This window comes from Chiloscyllium plagiosum, unplaced genomic scaffold (genome assembly GCF_037043375.1).
Source record: "Chiloscyllium plagiosum isolate Xiang-an unplaced genomic scaffold, Cpla_swu_hap1 HiC_scaffold_1, whole genome shotgun sequence".
NCBI lineage: Eukaryota > Metazoa > Chordata > Chondrichthyes > Orectolobiformes > Hemiscylliidae > Chiloscyllium > Chiloscyllium plagiosum.
In genome coordinates, this window is record NW_028270139.1 from 131,292,342 (window position 1) to 131,316,216 (window position 23,875).

At 42.4% G+C, this 23,875-nt stretch overlaps 1 protein-coding gene across 1 annotated transcript in view; it reads right to left on the reverse strand.

Moving 5' to 3' along the window:
* Window positions 1-3,351: 3,351 nt before the first annotated feature.
* LOC122564440 (endothelial lipase-like) overlaps window positions 3,352-23,875 on the reverse strand; it is a 34,482-nt gene continuing 13,958 nt past the window's right edge. Inside the window, exons 3-10 of the mRNA XM_043719344.2 lie at window positions 22,937-23,116; window positions 22,581-22,692; window positions 21,155-21,379; window positions 19,895-20,137; window positions 19,235-19,355; window positions 13,796-14,023; window positions 7,135-7,240; window positions 3,352-3,855 (exon numbers count right to left, since the gene is read on the reverse strand). Of these exons, the coding sequence (XP_043575279.2) occupies window positions 7,141-7,240; window positions 13,796-14,023; window positions 19,235-19,355; window positions 19,895-20,137; window positions 21,155-21,379; window positions 22,581-22,692; window positions 22,937-23,116 (1,209 nt within the window). The 3' untranslated portion in view covers window positions 3,352-3,855; window positions 7,135-7,140. The remainder of the gene's footprint in view (window positions 3,856-7,134; window positions 7,241-13,795; window positions 14,024-19,234; window positions 19,356-19,894; window positions 20,138-21,154; window positions 21,380-22,580; window positions 22,693-22,936; window positions 23,117-23,875) is intronic.

Genomic DNA, 23,875 nt, shown 5'->3' on the forward strand with positions numbered 1-23,875 from the left:
TGAATTGGCATGGACTTAATGGACCAAAAGCCTCCTCAGTGATAAAAACCCAAAGGTAACAGAACCAGTGGTGAACCACAGTTCACCAGTCATAGTCATAGAGGTGTACAGCACAGAAACAGACCCTTCAGTCCAACTCGTCCATGATGACTAGATATCCTAAATTAATCTAGTCCCATTTCCCAGCACTTGGCCAATCTCTCTCTAAACACTTCCTATTCATATACTCATCCAGATGCCTTTTAAATGCTGTAATTGTACTAGCCTCCACCACTTCCTCTGGCAGCTCATTCAATGCAAGCACCACCCTCTGCATGAAAAAGTTGCCCCTTAGGTCCTTTTTAAATCTTTCCCTTTCACCTTAAATTTATGCCTTCTAGTTCTACTCCCCCACCACAGGTAAAGAACCTTGTCTATTCACCCTGTCCATGTCCCTCATGATTTTATAAACATCTATAAGGTCATCCCTCAGCCTCTGACACTCCAGGGAAAACAGCCCCAGCCTCTCACTACAACTCAAACCCTTCAGACCTGGCAACATCCCTGTAATTTGTTTTCTGAACTTTTTCACATTTCACAACATCCTTCCTATAGCTGGGAGAAAGACTTGTATGCAGTATTCCAAAGAGTGGCCTAACCAATGTCCTGTACAGCTGCAACATGACCTCCCAATTCCTATTCTCAGTGCACTGACCAATTAAGGCAATCATACAAAACACCTTCTTCACTATACTGTCGACCTGGTACTCCACTTTGAAGGAACTATGAACCTGCACGCCAAGGTCTCTTGGTTCAGCAACACTCCCCAGGACCTTACCATTAAATGTACTTCAGCCCCAGGCTCCTGATCTTGGGCAGCACGGTGGCTCAGTGGTTAGCACTGCTGCCTCACAGTACCATGGACCTAGGTTCAATTCTAGTCTCGGGCGACTGGCTGTATAGAGGTAGCACATTCTCCCCATGTCTGTGTGGGTTTCCTCTGGATGCTCCAGTTTCCTCCCACTGTCCAATGATATGCAGGTTAGATGGATTGGCCATGCTTAATTGCCCATAGTGTTAGGTGCATTAGTCAAATGAAAATGGGTCTGGGACAGTTACTCTTCAGAGGATCAGTGTGTTCTTGTTGGGCCAAATGGCCTGTTTCCAAACTGTAGGGAATCTAATCTTACCGCTCCTGGTGCGGAGGGGTGTGGGCAGTTGGGAGGATCTCCTCTTCGGTCTGCTACTGGGCCTAGCCAGACTGGCTATAAACAGGTCCAGGCAGCGGGCCATGGAGGTGGGTCATCTATGCCAACTGCCTGTCCCTCTTCCACTGTAACGTTTGAGTCCAGGGTCCTTGGAGACGGAGTACATGGTGTCCACCGATATTCTCGATGTTTTTAGGAAGAGGTGGGCACCATGGGGTGGGGGTGGGGAAGGTGTTGGGTGGAGTGCTTTATTTCACTCTCCAACTCTATTTTGATTTAATCTCTACCCCCCCCCCCCCCCCCCCCCACCCCCCCACTTCACTTTCTTCACATAGCATTGCCCTTATCAAGCTTTGTTCGGTACTGCAGAAAAAATGCAAAAAATGAGCTCATGGGCTCCAGGGCAAATTGACAAATTTGGAACCAGGTTTGGCTTAGTGGCAAGAAGCAGGTGATGATCAAAGGGTGTTTTTGTGACAGGAAGCCTGAGTCCAGTGGTGTATCAAAGTTTGTTCATTAATCACCTAGATATGAACGCGGGAGGTATGATCAGTAAGTTTGCAGAAAACATAAAAATTGACGTGGTAAATAGCAAGGAAGAAAGTCTTACATGCGCTGGTCAAATGGGTTAAACAATGGCAAAAGAAATTTAATCCAGAAAAGTGTGAGGTTTTAGGAGGGCTAATAAGAAATAGATTCGATTCTCTACAATGTGGAAACAGACCCTTTGACCCAACAAGCCCTCACGGCCCTCCGAAGAGTAACCCACCCAGACTCATTTCCCTACGTTTTATCCCTGACTAATGCACTCAACACTACGGGCAATTTAACATGGCTAAGTCACCTGACCTTCGCATCTTTGGATTGTGGGAGGAAACCGGAGCACTCGGAGGAAACCCACGCAGACACGGGGAGAATGTGCAAACTCCACACAGATAGTTGCCGAGGCCGAAATCAAACCCAAGTCCCTGGCGCGGTGAGGCAGCAATGCTAACCACTGAGCCACCATGCTGCCCCTAAGGTGTATATGTTGAATGATAGGAGCTGTGGAGATACACAGGATTAGCAGTACTTGGTGTTCATGTCCAGAGATCTTTGAAGGCAGCAGAAAAGGTAGATAAGGTAATTAAGAAGGCATATGGGATACTTGTCTTCATTAGTCGAGACATTGAAGACAAGAGCAAGGAAGTTGTGATGGAGTTGTATATAATTTGAGTTAGGCCACTATTGAGCACTGTGCGTAGTTCAAATCACCACACTATTGGAAGGATATGACTGCACTAGAGATGGTGTAGAAGAGATTCAGCAGTATGTTTCTGGGCTGGAACAAATCAGCCATGAAGAGAGACTCGATAGGCTGGAGGTGTGTTCCTTGGAGCAGAGAAGGCTGAGGGAGGAAGTGATGTGTACAAAATTCCAAGGGTAGATATGGAGAAAACTTTCCCCTTTTAGTAGAGGTGTCAATAGCCAGTGGGCACAGTTTTAAGGCAAGGAGCAGGAGCTTTTGAGGAATTTGAGGTAACCAATTTTCATCCTGTGGCTTGTGGGTATAAGGAGCTCACCAAAGAATGTTAGAGGTGGGAACTCTCAGGGCATTTAGTCTATGGTTAAATACTTTAAATACCATATCATACAAGGCTATGGGCAAGTGCTGGAAAATGAAATTACAGTTGATGAATGTTTTTTTGACTGGTACAGTTAAATTATCACAGATGGGCCTCATTCCATGCTGCAAAAACTCCACAACTATGACCTTGGGATGTCCTAAGGAGAAGGCACCATATAAAATTTGTCTTTCTTCTTTTTCCCTTACACGCACCACTATAACACCTGCTATCTGATTTTGTAATTTTCAGTAGTTTCATCACAGATTGGTGCATCATGGCAGGATTAAAACCTATGTCAACCCTTCAGCCAATACCTCTCCTAGCTACTTCCACTGACAAACACGCACATACACTCATGCTGATCGAGATTTGGATTGGACTCTACTTTATGGCTTCCTCAGTCAAATAAACTTCTGACTCTATTGACTTTGATCAAAGGACTCTACTTGAGGAAAATATTGAAACATTATTGATGCAAATGGAACTACCAAATCTATAGAACCGAAGGTAAATAACTTAGTACATATGTTCATTCATTCATTCATTCAATTCTTTGCAATTATTACAGAAAAATAATTTTATTTTCAAATATACAGCATTCAATACATAAATAGCATTTAACAAGTGTAAGTCCATCATGTACAAAAATGTAGCGAGACAATATATACAAATAAGGCTATGAAACTGGCATTTGTCATTTAAATTATCAGCAGTATAAAAATTGTCGTGGCTTATAGCATTAGAGAGTCATTGCAATGGAAGCTGCGACTAGCGCAGGATGTCTGTAGGCTTTGTAATGGGAGTACAAATGTATTGTGGGAACTCAGTCCATGAGCAGCACAGCCAATGTTCAGGAGGTCTCTTGTCATAATGTGAGTACAATGTGCTAAACAAGCCCTGCAGAACAAATGAAGAAACTGTATGCTGTAGTAGGAATAGTCTTTCTTGAGACAAAGGCTGCGGCAACTCCTCGGGAAGGCATCCAGGAACTTGTCAACTTCAAGTCCCTTGAACATGCTGTAGCGTAACTCCAAAGATCACAGTAATGTTAAAAGTGCAAACTAAAGAAAATAAAAGGGAAAAAATATTTTATGTGCAATATGAAATTTAATAAAGTTCACAAACGCAGCAAGACACAGTCAATAAATCCAATAAATTGACTTAGGTTGAACTATCTACTTCACCCCTCAGGCTCTTCAGAATGCAAAAACAAATTTAATTAATTCTTCAACCCTTTTATGTTTTGTTTTATTCATTCAAGAGTTGAGGGGTTCACTGGCTAAGCCAGCGTTTATTGCCCATCCCTAATTGCCCAGAGGATAGTTAAGCGTCAACCACATTGCTGTGGATCTGGAGTCATATGTAGGCCAGACCAGGTAAGGATGGCAAGATTTCTTCCCTAAAGGTCACTGGTGAACCAGATGGTGTTTCCAACAATCGACAATGGATTCACAGTCAGCGTTAGACTCTTACTTCCAGATTTTACTGAGTTCAAATTACACAATCTAACGTGGTGAGATTCAAACCCAGGTCCCCAAGATATTACCTGGGTCTCTGGATTAACAGTCTAGCGATGATACCACCAGGCCATCCCCTCCCCTATAATTTTACTAAAATGTTATAATGCAAATAATTGTTATTTGCCTCATTGCCACATGTGATAATTTATATGTCAAGTTTTTATATTTTGTTTAGAAAAACATTACACCCATCTTTCTGCTATTCCTATTTCCCAATTTTAATTGTGTACCCTGCTATGTACATGGAACATAGAACATAGAAAAATACAGCGCAGTACAGGCCCTTTGGCCCTCGATGTTGCACCGATCCAAGCCCACCTAACCTACACTAGCCCACTATCCTCCATATGCAAATGTAATCCTTCTCCATGATGCCATGATACTGCCTTTGAGACTAAAAGTGTGCTATGAAAAAGCTTGTTTTTCTCTTATCTCTCACATGAAATATCAGAATGTTTTACTGTCATATGGAGAATGTGAACTGTTTCTTTTGTCCTTGAAGTCAGTTCTGAACATCATGTCTCAGGAGGGGTATGTTGACTTTGGAGAGGGTGCAGTGTGAACTTACCGATGATACCAGGTCTGAAGTTATGTTTCTAGTAGTTGCAATCTTTTGCTTGTGCAAAACCTTATTGCTAAACTCCCCAGAGCTCAAAAGTTTGAAGAGAATCTAATGAAGATCTTTCAGGTAACAAACGAACCTTATGGGCAGGGACTAAAACATTTACCTCAGCTAGAGAATTAAGGATTAGTGGGCAAAATCTTTAAATTGGAGCTAGGAATGAAATCAGAAAACACCTCTCACAAAATAATAGTAGCAATGTTGAATTCTGTTCCAGAAAATGCTATGAATTTTGAGAACATTTATATTTTTGATAAGTTTACATTTCGTAAGGATATCAAGGAAGATAAAAAGTACAAAAAATTGAATTGAGGTACGGATCTGCCATGACCTAACTGAATGCCAGAACCGGGTTAAGGGACTAAATAGCCTACTCCTGTTCATTCATATGTCTTGTGTCTTGCAGTGCCACTCTCTATTTCACCCTATAGGATAAACCAAATGAGAATCTGAAATTTCCATTCCTCTGATGCAGCAGATCAGAGAGAGTGGTCGTGACTTATGTTCAGCAACTCTCCCTGAAAGCACAGTGAACCTCAGAATCGGTTATGATTGCACTGTACTGCAAAACATTAAGTTATAAATGTGCAATAACATTTCCTCTTTAACCCCCATTCTACTGAACAAACAGATTCCAAGTAGACAACAAAAACATGATACTCGATAATATGCCCTCAGTGCAGTAGTGATGAGTTTGCAGCAAATCATGCACTTGCCACATGTGGAAGGTAAAATATTGACTTAGCTGGGTAATAAAAGACTCAGTAATTAGCATTATTAGGTAAATCTGCCAGGCCACAGTTGTGCATCTTTGAAGCCATGGAGTAGGAATTTTGGCACACAAAGGTCTGTTAGTTCTTTGAGAATACAAGGAATTTTTTTTTTTAAATGTTAATGTGAATGTCACTGCCAAGGCAAGCATTTATTGCCCTTGAACTGAGTGGCTTGCTGGACAATTTCAGAGGGCAATGAAGAGTCAAGCACCTTGCTAAGGCTGTGGAGCCACACATCAGCCAGACCAGGTAAAAATGGCAGATCTCACTCCCTCCAGGACATTAGGAAACAGATGGGTTTTTATGACAAAGTTTCATAGGACTACCTTTCAATTTCAGAGAAGTTCACTGAATTTAAATTCTACCAGGTGCTGTGGCAAAATTTGAACCTGTGTTCCTGGAATATTATTATGGGTTTCTGGATTACTTCTCAGTGACAGTACCATCCCTGTTCCCCTGTGAAAGAGGCAAGAACAGCATTGTCAATGGTGCCAACATCAAGCTGGCCTTTTGAGGACCACAAAGACAAGCACTGATGAAAGTCCTCAGCATGTCAGGCAGGAACTCTGAAGAAAAACAGAGCTGATATTTCAATTTGATGACCCTTGTCAGGACAGCTCTGATACGGTCACGCTGTTTCTTATACAGATAATGCCTAAGTTGAGTCCAGGAACTTATTAATCATTAGACTCATTAGTTTCCCTATCACTTTTTTCTCCAGTGATTGTTATTGTGTTTATTTCCTATTGTCCTTTTGCACCTTGAATATTTAGTAACTTTGGAAATATGATTAGTATTTTCTACTGTGAAGACTGATACAAAGTATTTATTCAACTCCTCTACCATTACTTGGTTCCTCATTATTATTTACCCAGCCTCATTCTCTAAGGCCTTTGTTCACGTTGGCTTCTCTTTTTTATATATATTTAAAGGAGTTCTCACAGTTCATCTTGATGTTACCTACAAGATTACCCCCAAAGTTTATTCTCTTCCTCTTCATTATTTTTCTGGTCTTTTTTTTTGTTTTATAAAACTTTCCCAATTTTAGGCTTACCATTAATCTTTTTTGTTCAATTTTGTTCTATCCTTATTTGCCATGGTTAACCCCTAGGTTAGCTTAGCTCCTTCCTAGAATCCTATAGCTCACTGGAATATGTCTTTGCTATAAGCCATGAACTATTACGACATTAACAACACTTGTCAACCCCATTTTAATTGTGATACAACGAGGCTTTACTTTGCATTTTTTGCAAGGGTCAAAGCGCATTCGAAATATTTACAGTCATGCATACTGACTTTATAGATTTGCATTCAATGTTTAACATTATTAAATTCCACTTTACAATGTGCCTTAACCTATAAACAAATCCTAAAGAATACATTAATTCTGCACAAAAATGTTAACAATGAAGTGTTGCTCAGTACCTCATTTTATTTTTTAATTGGCCAGCCATCTAGACACTTCGTGAACATCATTTCCCTTCCCGGTGAAATTTTCATGGTTGAGGGACTGGCCGCACAAAATGTATATCTGTGAATAAAACCAGCTTGAATTTAATTTCATTCTCCACAACCACGTGATGAAGGAGCAGCGCTCCAAAAGCTAGTGCTTCCAAATAAACCTGTTGGACTATAGCCTGGTGTTGTGTTTTTTTTTTAACTTAATTTAAAAGAACTTTTTCTTCCATCTCACCCTTTAGTTTTATCAACTGATTCTGTCTCTCATTCTTTTCTCTTTCTAACTAAAGGCTGCAATGTTTCGCAAGCAGAACAACTGAATGAATATTTCAAATGTCGTTGTCAATCTGCCGATTGGCCAACAGTTGTCACAACTGAATGACATTTTTATTGGATGGATTAAATGCCCATCAGTGATCACACTGAGAAATGGAACACTGCCATTTTGGCTACACAGCAGTCAGCATCGAGACCTCTCAGAATACCATTTTGTAAATAAATTAATTTTGCTCAGTTTTCATAAAAGTAGCATCAGCAGAGGACTTGCTATATATTGAGAAAATGAATGAGTTGGTGTTGCATGATGCTTTCTCTTGCATTTAGTGCAAGACACCATTTGTAGAGGCATTGGGAGTTTGTCCTATAACCATCTGCCCAGAGGATTGTTAAACAGCTGCTGTACTCATTGATGCTGTACAGCATTTTGGAGCATAATGCTTTATTAAAAACACACTCCTCACAGTGATCAATTGATTGGGCTTAAGTATGTGGCTGCCAAGGATTTTATACACAACTTAAAGATTTATAATTTTTTACAGTTCACTTATTTCCAGAGGTTTGAAGACAACTTTTGAATTATGTTGGGAAACTTTATGATCCTTTCTCAAGACTCCACCAATACTTCAGCAACAATTATTCTGGAAATTATCCAAGCTCTTCATTGAATTTATACAGTGTGGAAACAGGCCCTTCGGCCCAACAAGTCCACACCAACCCTCCGAAGAGTAACACACCTAGACCCATTCCCGTACCCTATTATCCTATATTTACACCTGACTAATACACCTAACCTAAACATCACTGAACACTATGAGCAATTTAGCATGGTCAATTCACCTAACCTGCACATCTTTGGATTGTGGGATGAAATCAGAGCACCAGGAGGAAACCCACGCAGACATGGGGAGAATATGCAAACTCCACACAGACAGTCGCCCAAGGCTGGAATTGAACCCAGGTCCCTGGTGCTGTGCAGCAGCAGTGCTAACCACTAAGCCACCATTCTCCCAAGTAGAATAATGCTCAACCAATGCACCTCATAGGAGTCATCAGGCGAAAGGGACTGCTTGCTCAGCTTTCAAGACATCTCCCTGCTTGGCAGAAGGAATGGGAGGAGGAGATAAAGCAAGACAGAGTAGCACCAGATACTACAGAAAAAAGGCACAGGTGGGGGAGCTGGACTTCTCCTCTCTGCAGATACTAGGCATCCTTTAACCTCTAGACCTCCAGTGGTGCATCCAAGAATATGTGTGCCCTTACATTCACTCCTTCAGCACTCCTGAAACATGGTGACCTGTGTCGATCAGCCCACTCCATACCATATTTACTTCTCCATGAAAGTAATGTCCAAACAATGTTTGTGTTTGCACTGCTAGGCAAAATCCAATTATGATAGTCAGCAACTTGGCCTAAGACTCTGTTAAAACCAAATTTCTAAGCAGGTATATGTCAGCAGTACAGCACCCAGCACTGGTGCCAAGGGTTGCTTTCAACACATTCTAAAGGGGGGGGGTGGTGAGATGGCCCCGGGTGTATATGTGCACGAGCATTAAAGGCAGCAGGACAGTTGGGGAGAGCAGTTAATAAAATATACAGTGTTCTTGACTTCATACATAGAGAGCACAAGAGCAAGGAGTTGATGTTGAACATGTATAAGGCACTTTTTAGATCTCAGCTGGAGTATTGTGTATAGTTGCGGGTGCCACATTATAGGAAAAATGTGACACATTGCAGAGAGTGCAGAAGTGATTTACAATAATGTTTCCAGGAATGAGAAAGTTCAATTATGAGGATAGATTGAAGAAATTAGGACTATTCTCCCTGGAAACAAGAAGGCTGAGAGAAGATTTGATTCAGGTTTTCAAAATCATGAGTGGACAGGATAGAGTAGATGGAGAGAAGTTGTTCCCACGCATATAAGCAACAAGAACAAGTGAGCCTGGATCTAAAGTGATTTGTAAAACAAGCAACAGCGATGTGAGAAAAACTTTTTCACACAGCAAGTAGTTAGGATATGGAATGCCCTACCTGGAAACCTGGTGGAGGCAGATTCAAGAGGAAATTAGATGATTATTTGGATAGGAACTATGTGCTTGGGTATGGGAAAAGAGCAGGAGATTGGTAATCAGTAATGATGCTCAATTGAAGAGCCACAGCTGGAATAGTGGGCCGAATCGCCTCCATTTATGCTTTAACAATTCTGTGATGGGAGATACAACTAAGGGCAGCTGTATCCCCCCACAGGTATTTGAGTAACGGCTACAATTGGGGTCCCAGCTGGCTTGGTCTGGTGGTGCGGTCTGTGGCAGTCAGCTGGAGAAAAGGACAGCCCTCCTCTCCACCAGTCCATCATCGAGATTTCCAGGTCTCTGCCTGCGATGCAGGGAGTGAGCTTTCCTTTCCTCTGAGCCCATGTGGTAGCAGTCAAGCATTACAGTGTGTGGGGCCGTTCCTCACTTCCAGCCTCTGAAGTGGAGAGTAGCTGAGCTTTAAGTATGGCAGCAGCAGCATGGAAACTGGAGAGTCAGCAGTGGAGAGCACTTTCACCTCTTCAGCTGCACAGTCCTATGAGGAAAAGGTATCCAAGAGCCCAGTCACAGAATTAATGAGGTGAAGAGCAGAAGATTGTGTGAGAAAAATCACTCTGAGCCTTTGTGGACAAAATACTTCAAACTGAAAATGGGAAATTTCTGCCCAAGGAGTCAGAACGAACTGGGAGCAAACCTACTACATCTGGGACCAGAGCAAATGTAAAATCACTTTCATGATGTGACAGGGAAGATTCAAATTGAAAAAAAAAGGTGTCACAGTAACATTTTTATCTGCTTCTTGTAAACCAGAACACTATGTACTACAGCTCACTGAATGTGAATGAAACCAAGGCTTTGTATTATTATAGGTGCTCCAAGGTCATGGTGACAACAGGATTAGAGCGCAGTGTATTAATATCAGGCCAAGCCTCTTGCATGAGCTGCCCCATTCATCAATTTGAGTGGGGAATCTGACACAACACAAACATGCAAATCATTCTGTTTCTTCATGTGCAAGAGTACATAATCATTATTTTGTAAGATGTAAGCATCATTGGCAAATCCAGCAGTAGTTGCACAACCCCAATTTCCCTTGAACCGAGAGACTTTATTCATTTGTGGGATGTAGGTGTCACTGGCTGACCAGCATTTATTGCCCATCCTTAGTTGCCCTTGACAAGGTGGTGCGTGAGCTGTCTTCTTGAACTGCTGCAGTCCACCTGCTGTGGGTTGAGCCACAATGCCTTTAGCGAGGGCTTCCAGTAACAGTGGAGGAACAGCAATACATTTCCAAGTCAGAATGGTGAGTGGCTTGGAGGGGGAACTTGCAGGTTATGGTATTCCCATGTATCTGCTGCCCTTGTCCTTCTAGATGGAAGTGGTCGTGGGTTTGGTAGGTGCTGTCTTTGATCAATTTCTGCAGTGTATCTTGCCAGACCATTTCAGAAGGTAGTTAAGAGTCAACTACATTGCTATAGGTCTGCAGTCACACAGAGGCCAGGGCAGTTAAAGATGATAGATTCCCTTCTCTAAAGGAAATTTGTGAACCAGATTGGCTTTTAGCAATGAAAAGGGATCATTTCACCAAGGTGGGATTTTCAACTCCAGGCTGGGTTTTTATTAATTGAATTTAAATTCCACAAGCTACAGGGTCAGCAAGGAGCTTGAAACACAAATCTGCATAGCATTGTCCTGGGCCTCTCGATTACTAATCCAATGACATTATGCCCATTTGAATTGCAGAGAGATAAACAGGCAACAAAATCGAGTAGCAGCTGCTGTACAACAGGGGAACTCTTTTCCAAACCAACTGTAAAGCTGATTAAACAGCAGCCTTTTCAGCACATTCTCTTTGTAATTCTGATAAGAACCCAGCAAGAAGGTTCTCATTAAAATCCTGATTCTGGCTCAATGTAGGAATTTCTTGGAAAACCTCTTGAGGGAAGAGTGCATAACTTCTCCAAACAAGGCTATTAATTCAGCAGGGAGCTGTGACAGTGCAGGGGATTCCCTACATCAGCAGTCTCATATTTCCATGTGGTCAGAAGGGTCGAACACTTTGTCAGCACTGAGTGACTGAACTGGGCATTGACTCAGCATCTAGTCAGAATCATTCTCAGGATTCGTGGAAAAATGTCATCTTCCTCTCCATGAAAATGATCTAACTATCTGATAACTATTAGGTTGTGCCAAACATTTCAAAATCTTGATAATGGTGAGTGGACTGCTCCTTGGTATTTCAGGCGCTTATTAGTATAGAGACCAATGTTTCCTTTCAAATATATTTCCTGTCCTGTACAGTCAAGTTTTCAGAGTTTGACTCTCTATATTGCCTCATGTGGTCTGTACATACACTATTTCTCCCAGAATGATGGCTCTGCAGTACCTGTCATGCAGCTGTGGAGCCACATAGTTTAAGCAGGAACATTGATCCAATCATTTTCCTGAGCTGTAAACCTTTGACTTTGTCAGTCATCATGGTCCTGAGTTGGCACTTACCCTGATATTTAACCCTCTCCTGTGGACGTTCAACACCCACTTCAATTTCATTTCACATTTAAAGGCTAGCTAACACAAGAGGTACGTAATGACAGAATGGAGCAGAAATGGCAGGGAACATATGCCAGTAATCTGTGGGGAGTGCTTTCATCCACCTCAGGGGCCCTCACAGTGCAACAAAGGAACATGGCTATTTCTAGATGCCAAGAGGACATCAATTCATCTTACTAACTTTCTAGAATTCTGTTTGTCCCATGATGCTACGACGTTGGAGTTGGGGTCTAATCATAGCTATTAATCTCTATCAGTGGGACTACAACAGACCAATCAGGTGAGAAAAGTCCCCATGGTTTGGTCCTCCCAAGCATGCTATACTTAGCATGCATTGTATGCATTTATTCGTGCACAGTATTCCAAACTCTTATCTTCTAAATGAAATTTAACTACTTTGAAATTAAGTGAATCAACACCATCCACAGTCAACATCTTCTGGGAACACCTGTTCCACAGATTGAACTATTGGCCCCAGAATTTGCTGGGTGGGGTGGCTTAGGATGAAGCTAGTTACAGAACCCAGCAAGGTTAAAGACACAAGGGGCCCTGTTGAACCTAATGCCTGGAGTATAGAACATAGGACAATACAGCGCAGAACTGGCCCTTCAGCCCTCAATGTTGCGTTGACCTGTGAACTAATCTAAGCCCACCCCCTTACACAAGCCCATTTTCATCCATGTGCTTATCCAAGGATGGTTTTAATGCCCCTAATGTGGCTGAGTTAGCTACATTGGCAGGTAGGGCATTCCACACTCTTACCACTTTCTGAGTAAAGAACCTGCCTCTCACATCTGTCTTAAATCTATCACCCCTCAATTTGCAGCAATGCCCCGTTGCACTTGTGGACGTCATCATCCTAGGAAAAAGACTCTCACAGTCTACCCTATCTAACCCTCTGATCATCTTGTATGTCTCTATTAAATCCCCTCTTCGCCTTCTTCTCTCCGATGAGAACAGACCCAACTCCCTCAGTCTTTCCTCATAAGACCTCCCCTCCAGACCAGGCAACATCCTGGTAAATCTCCTCTGCACCTTTTCCACTGCTTCCACATCCTTCCTGTAATGGGAGTAACTAAAACTGTACACAATATTCCAATATGTTCACAATTGTTTACTCCATTTCCTGTCTGGTGAGTGGGGATATGGACAGCTAGGCCAAGGCTGGGACTCTGGGTGGTCCCAGCAATCTGCAGGTTGGAGAGATCCACGATGGGAGGTCTGCAGAACAAAACCAGTGGTCACCCATTTACAACAGAGATCAGGCATTCAAAGGTCTTTGAAACTCTCTTCCTGAAAAGATGATGGAAGCAGAGTCCTTGACTATTTATAAGGTAGAGGTAGACACAGAAAGACTGACAGGGTTAGGCAAGAATGCTAAGATTGTGAGGGCTGAGGGAGGGGGGAATATGGGATGCTAGAAACCTGGGAAAGTATGAGTGACTGGGACCCAGTTTCCATGCTGCTCCTGACCCATAAGGAGTAGCAGAAATGAACCCTTATGAAAACTCGCTGCCTGAAATTACCAAGAAATACTCTTGTTAAATTGACCTTTACCACAATTTTAAACATACAGTGGAGATAATCATATCTTTCAGTGATAGTGTAGATGGCCTAAAACCAGAGAGCCTGCCTATTCCTCAGACACCCTCATGTTGGTTTAAATCATCTTAAATAGGAATAAGAATCATGGGGGTTTATAAATCCAATAATATCATTATTCACATTCAGAACAATGATTATAATTACCCCAGTAAGCCCATACTTACTTCTTCTGCATTTCCCCAGACTTCACACGGATCTTCCTTATTTCCAGCTCTTTCAATTCTTTTCTTTGATTAGAATTTGACCCATACCAGAGATTTTTGAGCTGTGTCCAAAATGACCAGGATGATGAGGAACCTTCCCATATCAGTTTAATGCTAAGCAAATCTCCAATGTCTTCCTCCAGGTAGACAAGGAAGGAGCTTGTCCTGTTTGCAGTAATTTGCTCAGGCCTGGAACAGAACAAACATTTAACACCTCAAAACATAATCCCAAAACTTTAGAGATCGCAATGCAGCTGAACCTTACCACACAATCAATGATGATAGCAAAAGCCCCAAAATTCTGATGCTGTGCAGGGAGTCTGTGGCAGAAGGTCTCAAATTTAGTCTGGGAATAAAATTAAAATTAATATTCTGCCACCAGATTATCAGGGAGAAAGGTGGGGGTTAAACATCAAACTGACCTACTTCAGTGTGGTTGAAGTCAGAGGAGGGAACTCTAAGACGAAAAACCATCTGAATGGTGCCTGGGTTCTGCTGAGTGACTGGGACACGGAGAGAATGCAGGATGTTTGGTTCCTGGGCAAGTCCATGCCCAGTTCTTGACCTGTGACCACAGAGACGTCAACCTGCCATCCAGCCTGAAATAACCTCCTTCATTATGGAATTGATTGACCCTTCTAAAACTAGAGACCAGGCTGGATTTTTAGTGACCCACTGACCCACCCTCTTGGTTCATTTTTGAAATTTTTGAAAGGAATCTTCCCCTGCCATGTTTCGTGCCAAAAGTGCCATGAGACACTCGGCATATTATTATAAGTCTAGTTCAAGGCTTATATGTTTTATAGTATAACTTCTGGTTTTAAGCATTATGGTTTTAACCCTTTAAAAAATGGAGCACCTGTTTGAGAAACTGGTAAAACAACTGACATAAATGCAACTAAACCAAGCCTGGATTTTTTACACCTAAAATGTAACTTGTAAATGTCTTACAAGGTCAGAGGTAATAGTGAACAGATTGACAATGAATGATCCATCTTTAACCAATGTAATGAACCAATCTGGAGGGAGGACAATTATACTCATTGGAAACATAAATTATACATATGAGTTGCAGAATCAAAATGTTGTGCTTAAGGTAAAATAACTCAATCTCATTTCTGTTTGAATCATTCCAAAGAATGCCACATTGTCATGGCAGCATTGACTTAAGGTGGAGCTTGGCTTCAATGTCCTTTTATTTAGATTAGATTTAGATTAGATTACATTACAGTATGGAAACAGGTCCTTCGGCCCAACAAGTCCACACCGACCCGCCGAAGCGCAACCCACCCATACCCCTACATTTACCCCTATACCTAACACTACGGGCAATTTAGCATGGCCAATTCACCTGACCTGCACATCTTTGGACTGTGGGAGGAAACCGGAGCACCCGGAGGAAACCCACGCAGACACGGGGAGAACGTGCAAACTCCACACAGTCAGTCGCCTGAGGCGGGAATTGAACCCGGGTCTCTGGCGCTGTGAGGCAACAGTGCTAACCACTGTGCCACCGTGCCGCCCAAACTGTGCCACCGTGCCGCCCAACTGTGCCACCGTGCCGCCCAACTGTGCCACCGTGCCGCCCAGCTGACAAAAACAGACTGTTCAGATTGGGATTCATGAGGGAAAAGTAGCTTGAAGACTTTCTCTAGCTTGCAACTATCGAAATAAATCTAAGTGTCCCTCATATAATCTTATGGCAGATAGCAATCAGCTTGAATGATTAGTTGAGCAGTGATGCACAGAAGCTGTGATAGCATCTTAGGAAAACATAGTCCATATATGTCCAAAGTGAGACAAGGAACTGACAAGTCTACAGATGTGAGGTCTTTAAAGAAAATTGGAAAATCAGTTAGACAAAAGCTAATGGAAGGATCACCGAGAAATTCTGACCTCATGGAATAGCTGGAAACTAAACAGAAATGAAATAAGTGGAATATGGTGCAGAAGGCTGTCCCATACTTTTGATTGGTTCTAGGAAAAGTGAAAGAACCTTCAAGACGTAAGATAGGAAAACTCTTGGGCTAAGTAAAAAATCAAACTGAGTTTATAGCATAAGTCATTATGAACTACATTATTAGGTTAATAGTACAAATTTTAATTCTTTTTGACACCAATAAAAATGAAAAATCCCATGATATTGTTCTGTTACTTACTGGTTTTGGACACTGCCTCAGTACCCACTTCCACAGTCAGAGGGTCAGCCCTGAGGCAGTATTCCACAGTCAGAGGGTCAGTACTGAGGGAGTGTCCACAGTCAGAGGGTCAGCCCTGAGGGAGTGTCCACAGTCAGAGGGTCAGTACTGAGGCAGTGTTCCACAGTCAGAGGGTCAGTACTGAGGCAGTGTTCCACAGTCAGAGGGTCAGTACTGAGGCAGTGTTCCACAGTCAGAGGGTCAGTACTGAGGCAGTGTCCACAGTCAGAGGGTCAGTACTGAGGGAGTGTCCACAGTCAGAGGGTCAGTACTGAGGGAGTGTTCACAGTCAGAGGGTCAGTACTGAGGGAGTGTCCACAGTCAGAGGGTCAGTACTGAGGGAGTGTCCACAGTCAGAGGGTCAGTACTGAGGGAGTGTCCACAGTCAGAGGGTCAGTACTGAGGGAGTGTCCACAGTCAGAGGGTCAGTACTGAGGGAGTGTCCACAGTCAGAGGGTCAGTACTGAGGGAGTGTTCACAGTCAGAGGGTCAGTACTGAGGGAGTGTCCACAGTCAGAGGGTCAGTACTGAGGGAGTGTTCACAGTCAGAGGGTCAGCCCTGAGGGAGTGTCCACAGTCAGAGGGTCAGTACTGAGGGAGTGTTCACAGTCAGAGGGTCAGTACTGAGGGAGTGTTCACAGTCAGAGGGTCAGTACTGAGGGAGTGTCCACAGTCAGAGGGTCAGTACTGAGGCAGTGTTCCACAGTCAGAGAGTCAGTACTGAGGGAGTGTCCACAGTCAGAGGGTCAGTACTGAGGGAGTGTCCACAGTCAGAGGGTCAGTACTGAGGGAGTGTCCACAGTCAGAGGGTTAGTACTGAGGGAGTGTCCACAGTCAGAGGGTCAGTACTGAGGCAGTGTTCCACAGTCAGAGGGTCAGTACTGAGGCAGTGTCCACAGTCAGAGGGTCAGTACTGAGGGAGTGTCCACAGTCAGAGGGTCAGTACTGAGGGAGTGTCCACAGTCAGAGCGTCAGTACTGAGGGAGTGTCCACAGTCAGAGGGTCAGTACTGAGGGAGTGTCCACAGTCAGAGGGTCAGTACTGAGGGAGTGTCCACAGTCAGAGGGTCAGTACTGAGGCAGTGTTCCACAGTCAGAGGGTCAGTACTGAGGCAGTGTCCACAGTCAGAGGGTCAGTACTGAGGGAGTGTCCACAGTCAGAGGGTCAGTACTGACAGAGTGTTCCACAGTCAGAGGGTCAGTACTGAGGCAGTATTCCACAGTCAGAGGGTCAGTACTGAGGCAGTGTCCACAGTCAGAGGGTCAGTACTGAGGGAGTGTTCACAGTCAGAGGGTCAGTACTGAGGGAGTGTCCACAGTCAGAGGGTCAGTACTGAGGCAGTGTTCCACAGTCAGAGGGTCAGTACTGAGGGAGTGTTCACAGTCAGAGGGTCAGTACTGAGGGAGTGTCCACAGTCAGAGGGTCAGTACTGAGGGAATGTCCACAGTCAGAGGGTCAGTACTGAGGCAGTGTTCCACAGTCAGAGGGTCAGTACTGAGGCAGTGTTCCACAGTCAGAGGGTCAGTACTGAGGCAGTGTCCACAGTCAGAGGGTCAGTACTGAGGGAGTGTTCACAGTCAGAGGGTCAGTACTGAGGGAGTGTCCACAGTCAGAGGGTCAGTACTGAGGCAGTGTCCACAGTCAGAGGGTCAGTACTGAGGGAGTGTTCACAGTCAGAGGGTCAGTACTGAGGGAATGTCCACAATCAGGGGGTCAGTACTGAGGGAGTGTTCACAGTCAGAGGGTCAGTACTGAGGGAGTGTCCACAGTCAGAGGGTCAGTACTGAGGGAGTGTCCACAATCAGAGGGTCAGTACTGAGGGAGTGTCCACAGTCAGAGGGTCAGTACTGAGGGAGTGTCCACAATCAGAGGGTCAGTACTGAGGGAATGTCCACAGTCAGAGGGTCAGTACTGAGGGAGTGTTCACAGTCAGAGGGTCAGTACTGAGGGAATGTCCACAATCAGAGGGTCAGTACTGAGGGAATGTCCACAGTAAGAGGGTCAGTACTGAGGGAGTGTTCACAATCAGAGGGTCAGTACTGAGGGAGTGTTCACAGTCAGAGGGTCAGTACTGAGGCAGTGTCCACAATCAGAGAGTCAGTACTGACAGAGTGTTGCACAGTCAGAGGGTCAGTACTGAGGCAGTGTCCACAGTAAGAGGGTCAGTACTGAGGGAGTGTTCACAGTCAGAGGGTCAGTACTGAGAGAGTGTCCACAGTCAGAGGGTCAGTACTGAGGCAGTGTCCACAGTCAGAGGGTCAGTACTGACAGAGTATTCCACAGTCAGAGGGTCAGTACTGAGAGTGCTCTATAGTCATAGGGTCAGTACTGAGGGAGTGCTGCATAGTCAGAGGGTCAGTACTGAGTGTCCACAGTCAGAGGGTCAGTACTGAGAGAGTGCTGCACAGTCTGAAGGTCAATACTGAGGGGGTGTCCACAGTCAGAGGGGATGTTAAGAGTGATTTCCTGCCTACCCTACTTTGAAAATAAGGAGAGTTTTTCCTGTTGACCTGACCAAACTTTATCCATCAGTCAATTTCACTAAAGCAGATTATCTTATCATTATTGCCTTGCTGTGTACAAATTGCTGCTATATTTCCTCTGGCAATTACACTTTAACAATACTTTATTGGTAGTAAACTGCTTTGTAAGCCCTTGAGGGATGTTAAAAATTATACATAAATGCAAGTATTTTGCATTCTCAAGGCCAAAGCTGTTTCCTGAAAACAATCATGATCCACTTAATTGATGGGTGTGATACACAACAGGAAAAATAAACTTCTAAGTTACAACTTCCACTATTCAACTGACTTGGGATGATTCCACAAAAGTGAAATTATCAATTTTAAATTAAAAATTGTGGAGAAATACTAACATTACTTTATTAATGTAGTAATGTGGTAACAGTAATTTTAGATTCTTTAAACCCTGACAGAAGCTGGGTAGGAGAACAGATGAAATTACCACAATGATGACATGCTCCCCCCCCCCCCCCCCCCACACCAAACCCCAAACCCCACCTTCACAACCCGATGCCTGCAAGCAAATGCTTCTCTGGGAGTTTCCATGTTAATTTACTGTTTTATGTCCCTGCTAAATACAAAAGAAATTGCCTCTATATCCCACATTTATTGTATACATGCATTCCAGAAATAGCCATTTGCAACCTCGTTATTAACTTTCAAAGATGAGGCATACATACATTTCGATTCTGGTCTTCTTGCTGTTAGCTTTGGTCCCATACAACTTAACATGGAGTTCAGGATTTGAATTCTGTATTTCTTCTGCACTGAACAAGTGCAGTTTCAACTGGTAGTGGAAAACTGGAGAAGAAGTAGAGAAAATATTTTAACTCATAGAGGATAACATTTTAAAAGTCCTGTGCAATTCAATTGTTTTTTTAGGAATCTTGACTAAAGATGCCAAAATCTCAGTGATTCAAAGTCAATAAGGACACTTGGGTTGGTGTATGCATTAGCAAAGTGGTAGCTCTTAGAACTTGCCTCTTTTAACTTATTTATTATTGTCGGATGTACTGAGATACAGTGAAAGGTATTGTGGTCACACTAACTAGACAAATCATAACTTACATACGTACATCAGAGTAACAGAAGACATTGTGGGAATGCAGCAAGAAAGATTCTGAGAAAGTACCAGTTTCAAACTAAATTTTAAACTAAATTGTTGTTTTTAAAGGAGGTACCTTGAAAGATTTTGGCCACTTGCATATAAATCTCATATGTGTGAGGCATTTCCAGGCAGAAACATTCTTCTTATTATTCCTTCCAGATAGAAAGTGTAGCTGTTTTAAAACATATATCTGTGTTTTTGACCATGTATGTAAGGCTTTCCTGTTACTCACCTTTAAAGGGCATATCTGCTCGTGTCTTCAGGTACATCTTGTTGAGACGTTTGCTTCTGATCTTGTTGACATTGTAGCCCAGCTTGTTACAACGATTCCTTCGACAGCTGAGGCACATTCCCTTCTCGAATGTCTTAGTGTCGGGACATCGATACATCAGACTCTGTTTATCCTGGTTCAGGATGGAGTCAACGAAGAGATGCACTGAACGCTCATGCTCACAATAAACAACTTCACCAATATCTGCCAATAGAAATAAGGAAACGATTATAACATTCAAAAATCTCCACACATGTTCCTTACACTTTCTGAAGAAACAGACAAGGACCTTTGCTACAGGTGTTGGCTGTCTTCCTATAACATATAGATTCTTCAAACTGGCCGAGAACATCAGTAAGAGTAGCCTAACCTAAATATGGGGCCTACCACAGCCAAACTTATAATGTTCACATTAAGTCTAAACACAGTTTCTACAGGCAATTAAGAGTCAGCAGACTCTTAAGGAGGGAATGGAAATAGTATAATTGTCCATTCACTTCAGAGCCTTAGAAATTTCAATTAAATCTCAATAGGACCTTGCAAAGCAGCTTGGTGTCCCTATTATGAATATGAAAAATGAATACTCGGGGTCCACTGCAGTCTAAATGAATTTTTCAAGCTTGTAAAGTTCACTGGCAAAATTGTTGCAGCATATTATAGCGAAGGCCCAGATGTCAAAGCACGGGCCTAAATAAAATTAAGAAATTTTGCATAACCTAAAATTTGGTGAAAAGTTTTCCACATATGCCGCTGAGCAATAAACCTAATAATGAAGGTATCTTATGGAAGTTTCAATGGATTCAAGAAAAAGTGACTGAACTCTGTAGAAAGGAGATAGGATATTGTGAGAATTAGATGCAGGGGCAAGAGAGATGGTGATATTTGGAATTGGACAGGTTTCTTTAGCTTAGGGATCTTTCTTTCTTCTAAAAGTTCATAAAACTGCTTATTAATTTATGATCAACCAATGCAGAACTAATTGGAAGTCAAACCTGGCACACACCTGACATGTCTTGCAGTTAAGTTAGGCCATGAGCTGGTTTCAAATAATAACCAAATAGACTCAGTGAAAAATAATAGAGCTTTTCTGACAATCAGAAAGAAAACTAAGAAACAGGTAATATTTAATTAAATAACCCATTACAGAAACAATCCTAATGAATAGAAATTACAATGAACAAGCATTTTTAGGGCAGGGTGTCAAAATATTGAAATACATACTTGCATTGGCTATAATACTGATGACATCATGAAGGCCACATCCAGGCTGGAAACTGCCACCATTTGGATACACATCAATATGGCCAATTGGTTGTTTGATGCCAATGCTAACTCCCAGTGTATCATATACAAAAGTGTGTAGTACATCTACAAAGTCTGCATCATCTGGGGAGAGTCGCTGGTCCGGGTTGACCCCCTCAAACATGGGTCCAGCTGGATCCAAACCTGGAAAAAAAAGATATGTTTTTTGTTTCAGTGAAAATGACTCCTCTGTACTCACTGCTTTCTGTCTCTCAGAATTGGCTGGCAGCTCTGAAGGTCTTGGCTGCAACAAAGCTGCATGGTGGGTATTGCCGAGAATGTAGACAGAACTACACATGGCGCCTGATAGAACCCTGTTTACAGGCAAGTGAGTGGCATTTGGGTTGGGGAAAAGAGGGAGACAAAGCAGGGCAGGGCTTGAATTATGATCTGGTACGAAGGAAGGAATACACTCAGCCATGGTATGGAATACTGAGCTATAGGCTATTTTTCCCATTTGCTTATGCAGTTGAAGTCAAATGTAATATCAAGTTCATGCCTTTTTTTTGTCACTGGCTAGGCCAGCATTCGTTGCCCGTAGAGGCTAGTTAAGAGTCAATCACATTGTTGTGGGTCTGGAGTCACATGTAGGCCAGACCAGGTAAGGATGACAGTTTCCTTCCCTAAAGAACATTAGTGAACCAGATCAGTTTTCCTGACAATTGTCTCATTGTAATCATTAGATTCTTAATTCCAGATTTTTTACTGTGGTAGGATTTGAACCCAGATCACCCAGAAAATAACCTGGGTCACTGGATTAACAATCAAGCATTGATACCACTAAGCCATCACCTCCCCACTTAAAATGGACTATAAAATTATGAAGATTTGCAAGGTAGAAGGCAGCCACTCAGTTTATCAAGTCTGTGTTGGTTATTTTCTTCCCTCGTCTCTTAGAGTTGCCTTGTATTTTCTTCTCTTTTAAATATTTGCAACTTAACATTAACATAAAGTCCAACCTCAATTAGTCTATACACAGCAATTCTCTACGGAAAGAAATTGCTGTCAACCTCAAATTGCTGGAACAGTATCACTGACTTGCCAACCTTTCCCAAGATTCAATAATTAATGCTGTATCAGACAATCTCATTCAGCTTTAGTCTCAATGTCACTTCATATATTGCATTATTTCACTGAGGGTGAGGAGACAATTATCAACCCATCTCTACCTCAGAAGAAGGGCCTCTCTCCTTTATGGTAACTCTTACAGGAGAACTGGCAGCAAGTGCTATGAACTACCACAGTAAAGTCAATATTCTACCAATCCTTAGTCAAATGCATCTTGGATATGATACACTAGGTATATATATTGTCAAAACATTGAACCCAACGTCACCAATCATACCTGTTATTCGTCCAATTTTATTTTGTGTAGCTTTTCCTGCAAATCCTGCAACGTGAGCTCCCAAGCTGTAGCCAATCATATGTATCTTATGAAGCGGCACATCAGTCACCTGCTGCAGTTGTAGAAATTTTTAAAATATGCAGTTAGACAATCTTTTTTTCAGAGTAACAGTAGATTAAAAATAAGTAGCTTGTTTCGTACTTTTTTTTAATGTTCCTTGCTGGACAGTACCCTTCACAGGATATATTACTGTAGTTTATAGCTATGCTAGCCACCCAACCAAAATTAATGATGTTTACTTTGATTGACAACTACAATAGAGAACAACTGCTGAGTTGTAACGTTGCATCACTTACCTCCAGCCAGTCAACTAACATGGCAATTTCTCTTCCAACCACCTCTGAGTTATTGACAGCAATTGTATAAAGTTGGTGTGCACGTTCAAGCCAGTTGACTACAATGATGTTTGCATATACTTCTTGTGTTTGCAGAGCTTTAACCATTCCGCTGATCCAAGATTCCATCAGTCCAGTTGTCTAGAAACAAGAGCAATGATTATAAATAAAAGTAACTTCTTCATGTTTCACTGATATACTTTTGTGAACCCTCAGTAGGTTTTAAGAAAATTTAATTTGTTCTAAGCCTCATCAACTCTCCTCCTTTAAGATGCTCCTGGAAACCTAGCTGTTTTGCTTTATTGATTATAGGCATATCAAATAAGTACAAAAGAATACATCAACTCTTGAGGTGAACTATAAGATAAACTCATATAAAAGCACACCGCCAACTCCAAAAATAACAACAATTTGTATTATAACATGTTAATCACATGATAAAAATTCCAATGTACTTCACAGTGGTGGTATTAAAATAATTGACACCAAATCACATAAGGTGAAAGTAGGGCAAATGCCAAAACCTTAGTGAAGGTGTTAAATTTTAAGAAATGTCTTAAAGGAGGAGACAGAAAGGCAGAGACATTTAAGGAATGAATTTCAGGGTTTAGGTCTTGACTGAAGTTGTGGCTAACACAAAAATTAAAGTCAGGAATGTTCAGGAAACCAGAAATAGAGGAAAGAGGAAATTACGGAAGGTTGTAGGTTTGGTGGGGATTATAAAGAGGGGAAGGGGGTAAGGCCTTGGGGTATTTCAAATCAAGGATGAGACTTTTCACTATTGAGGCATTGCTGAACCAGATTCCCATCATTCAGCGAGCACAGGAGTGATGGGCAAATGGAACTTAGGACACAGGAAGCAGATTATTGGGCACCTTTAAATTTATCGAATCCAGCAAA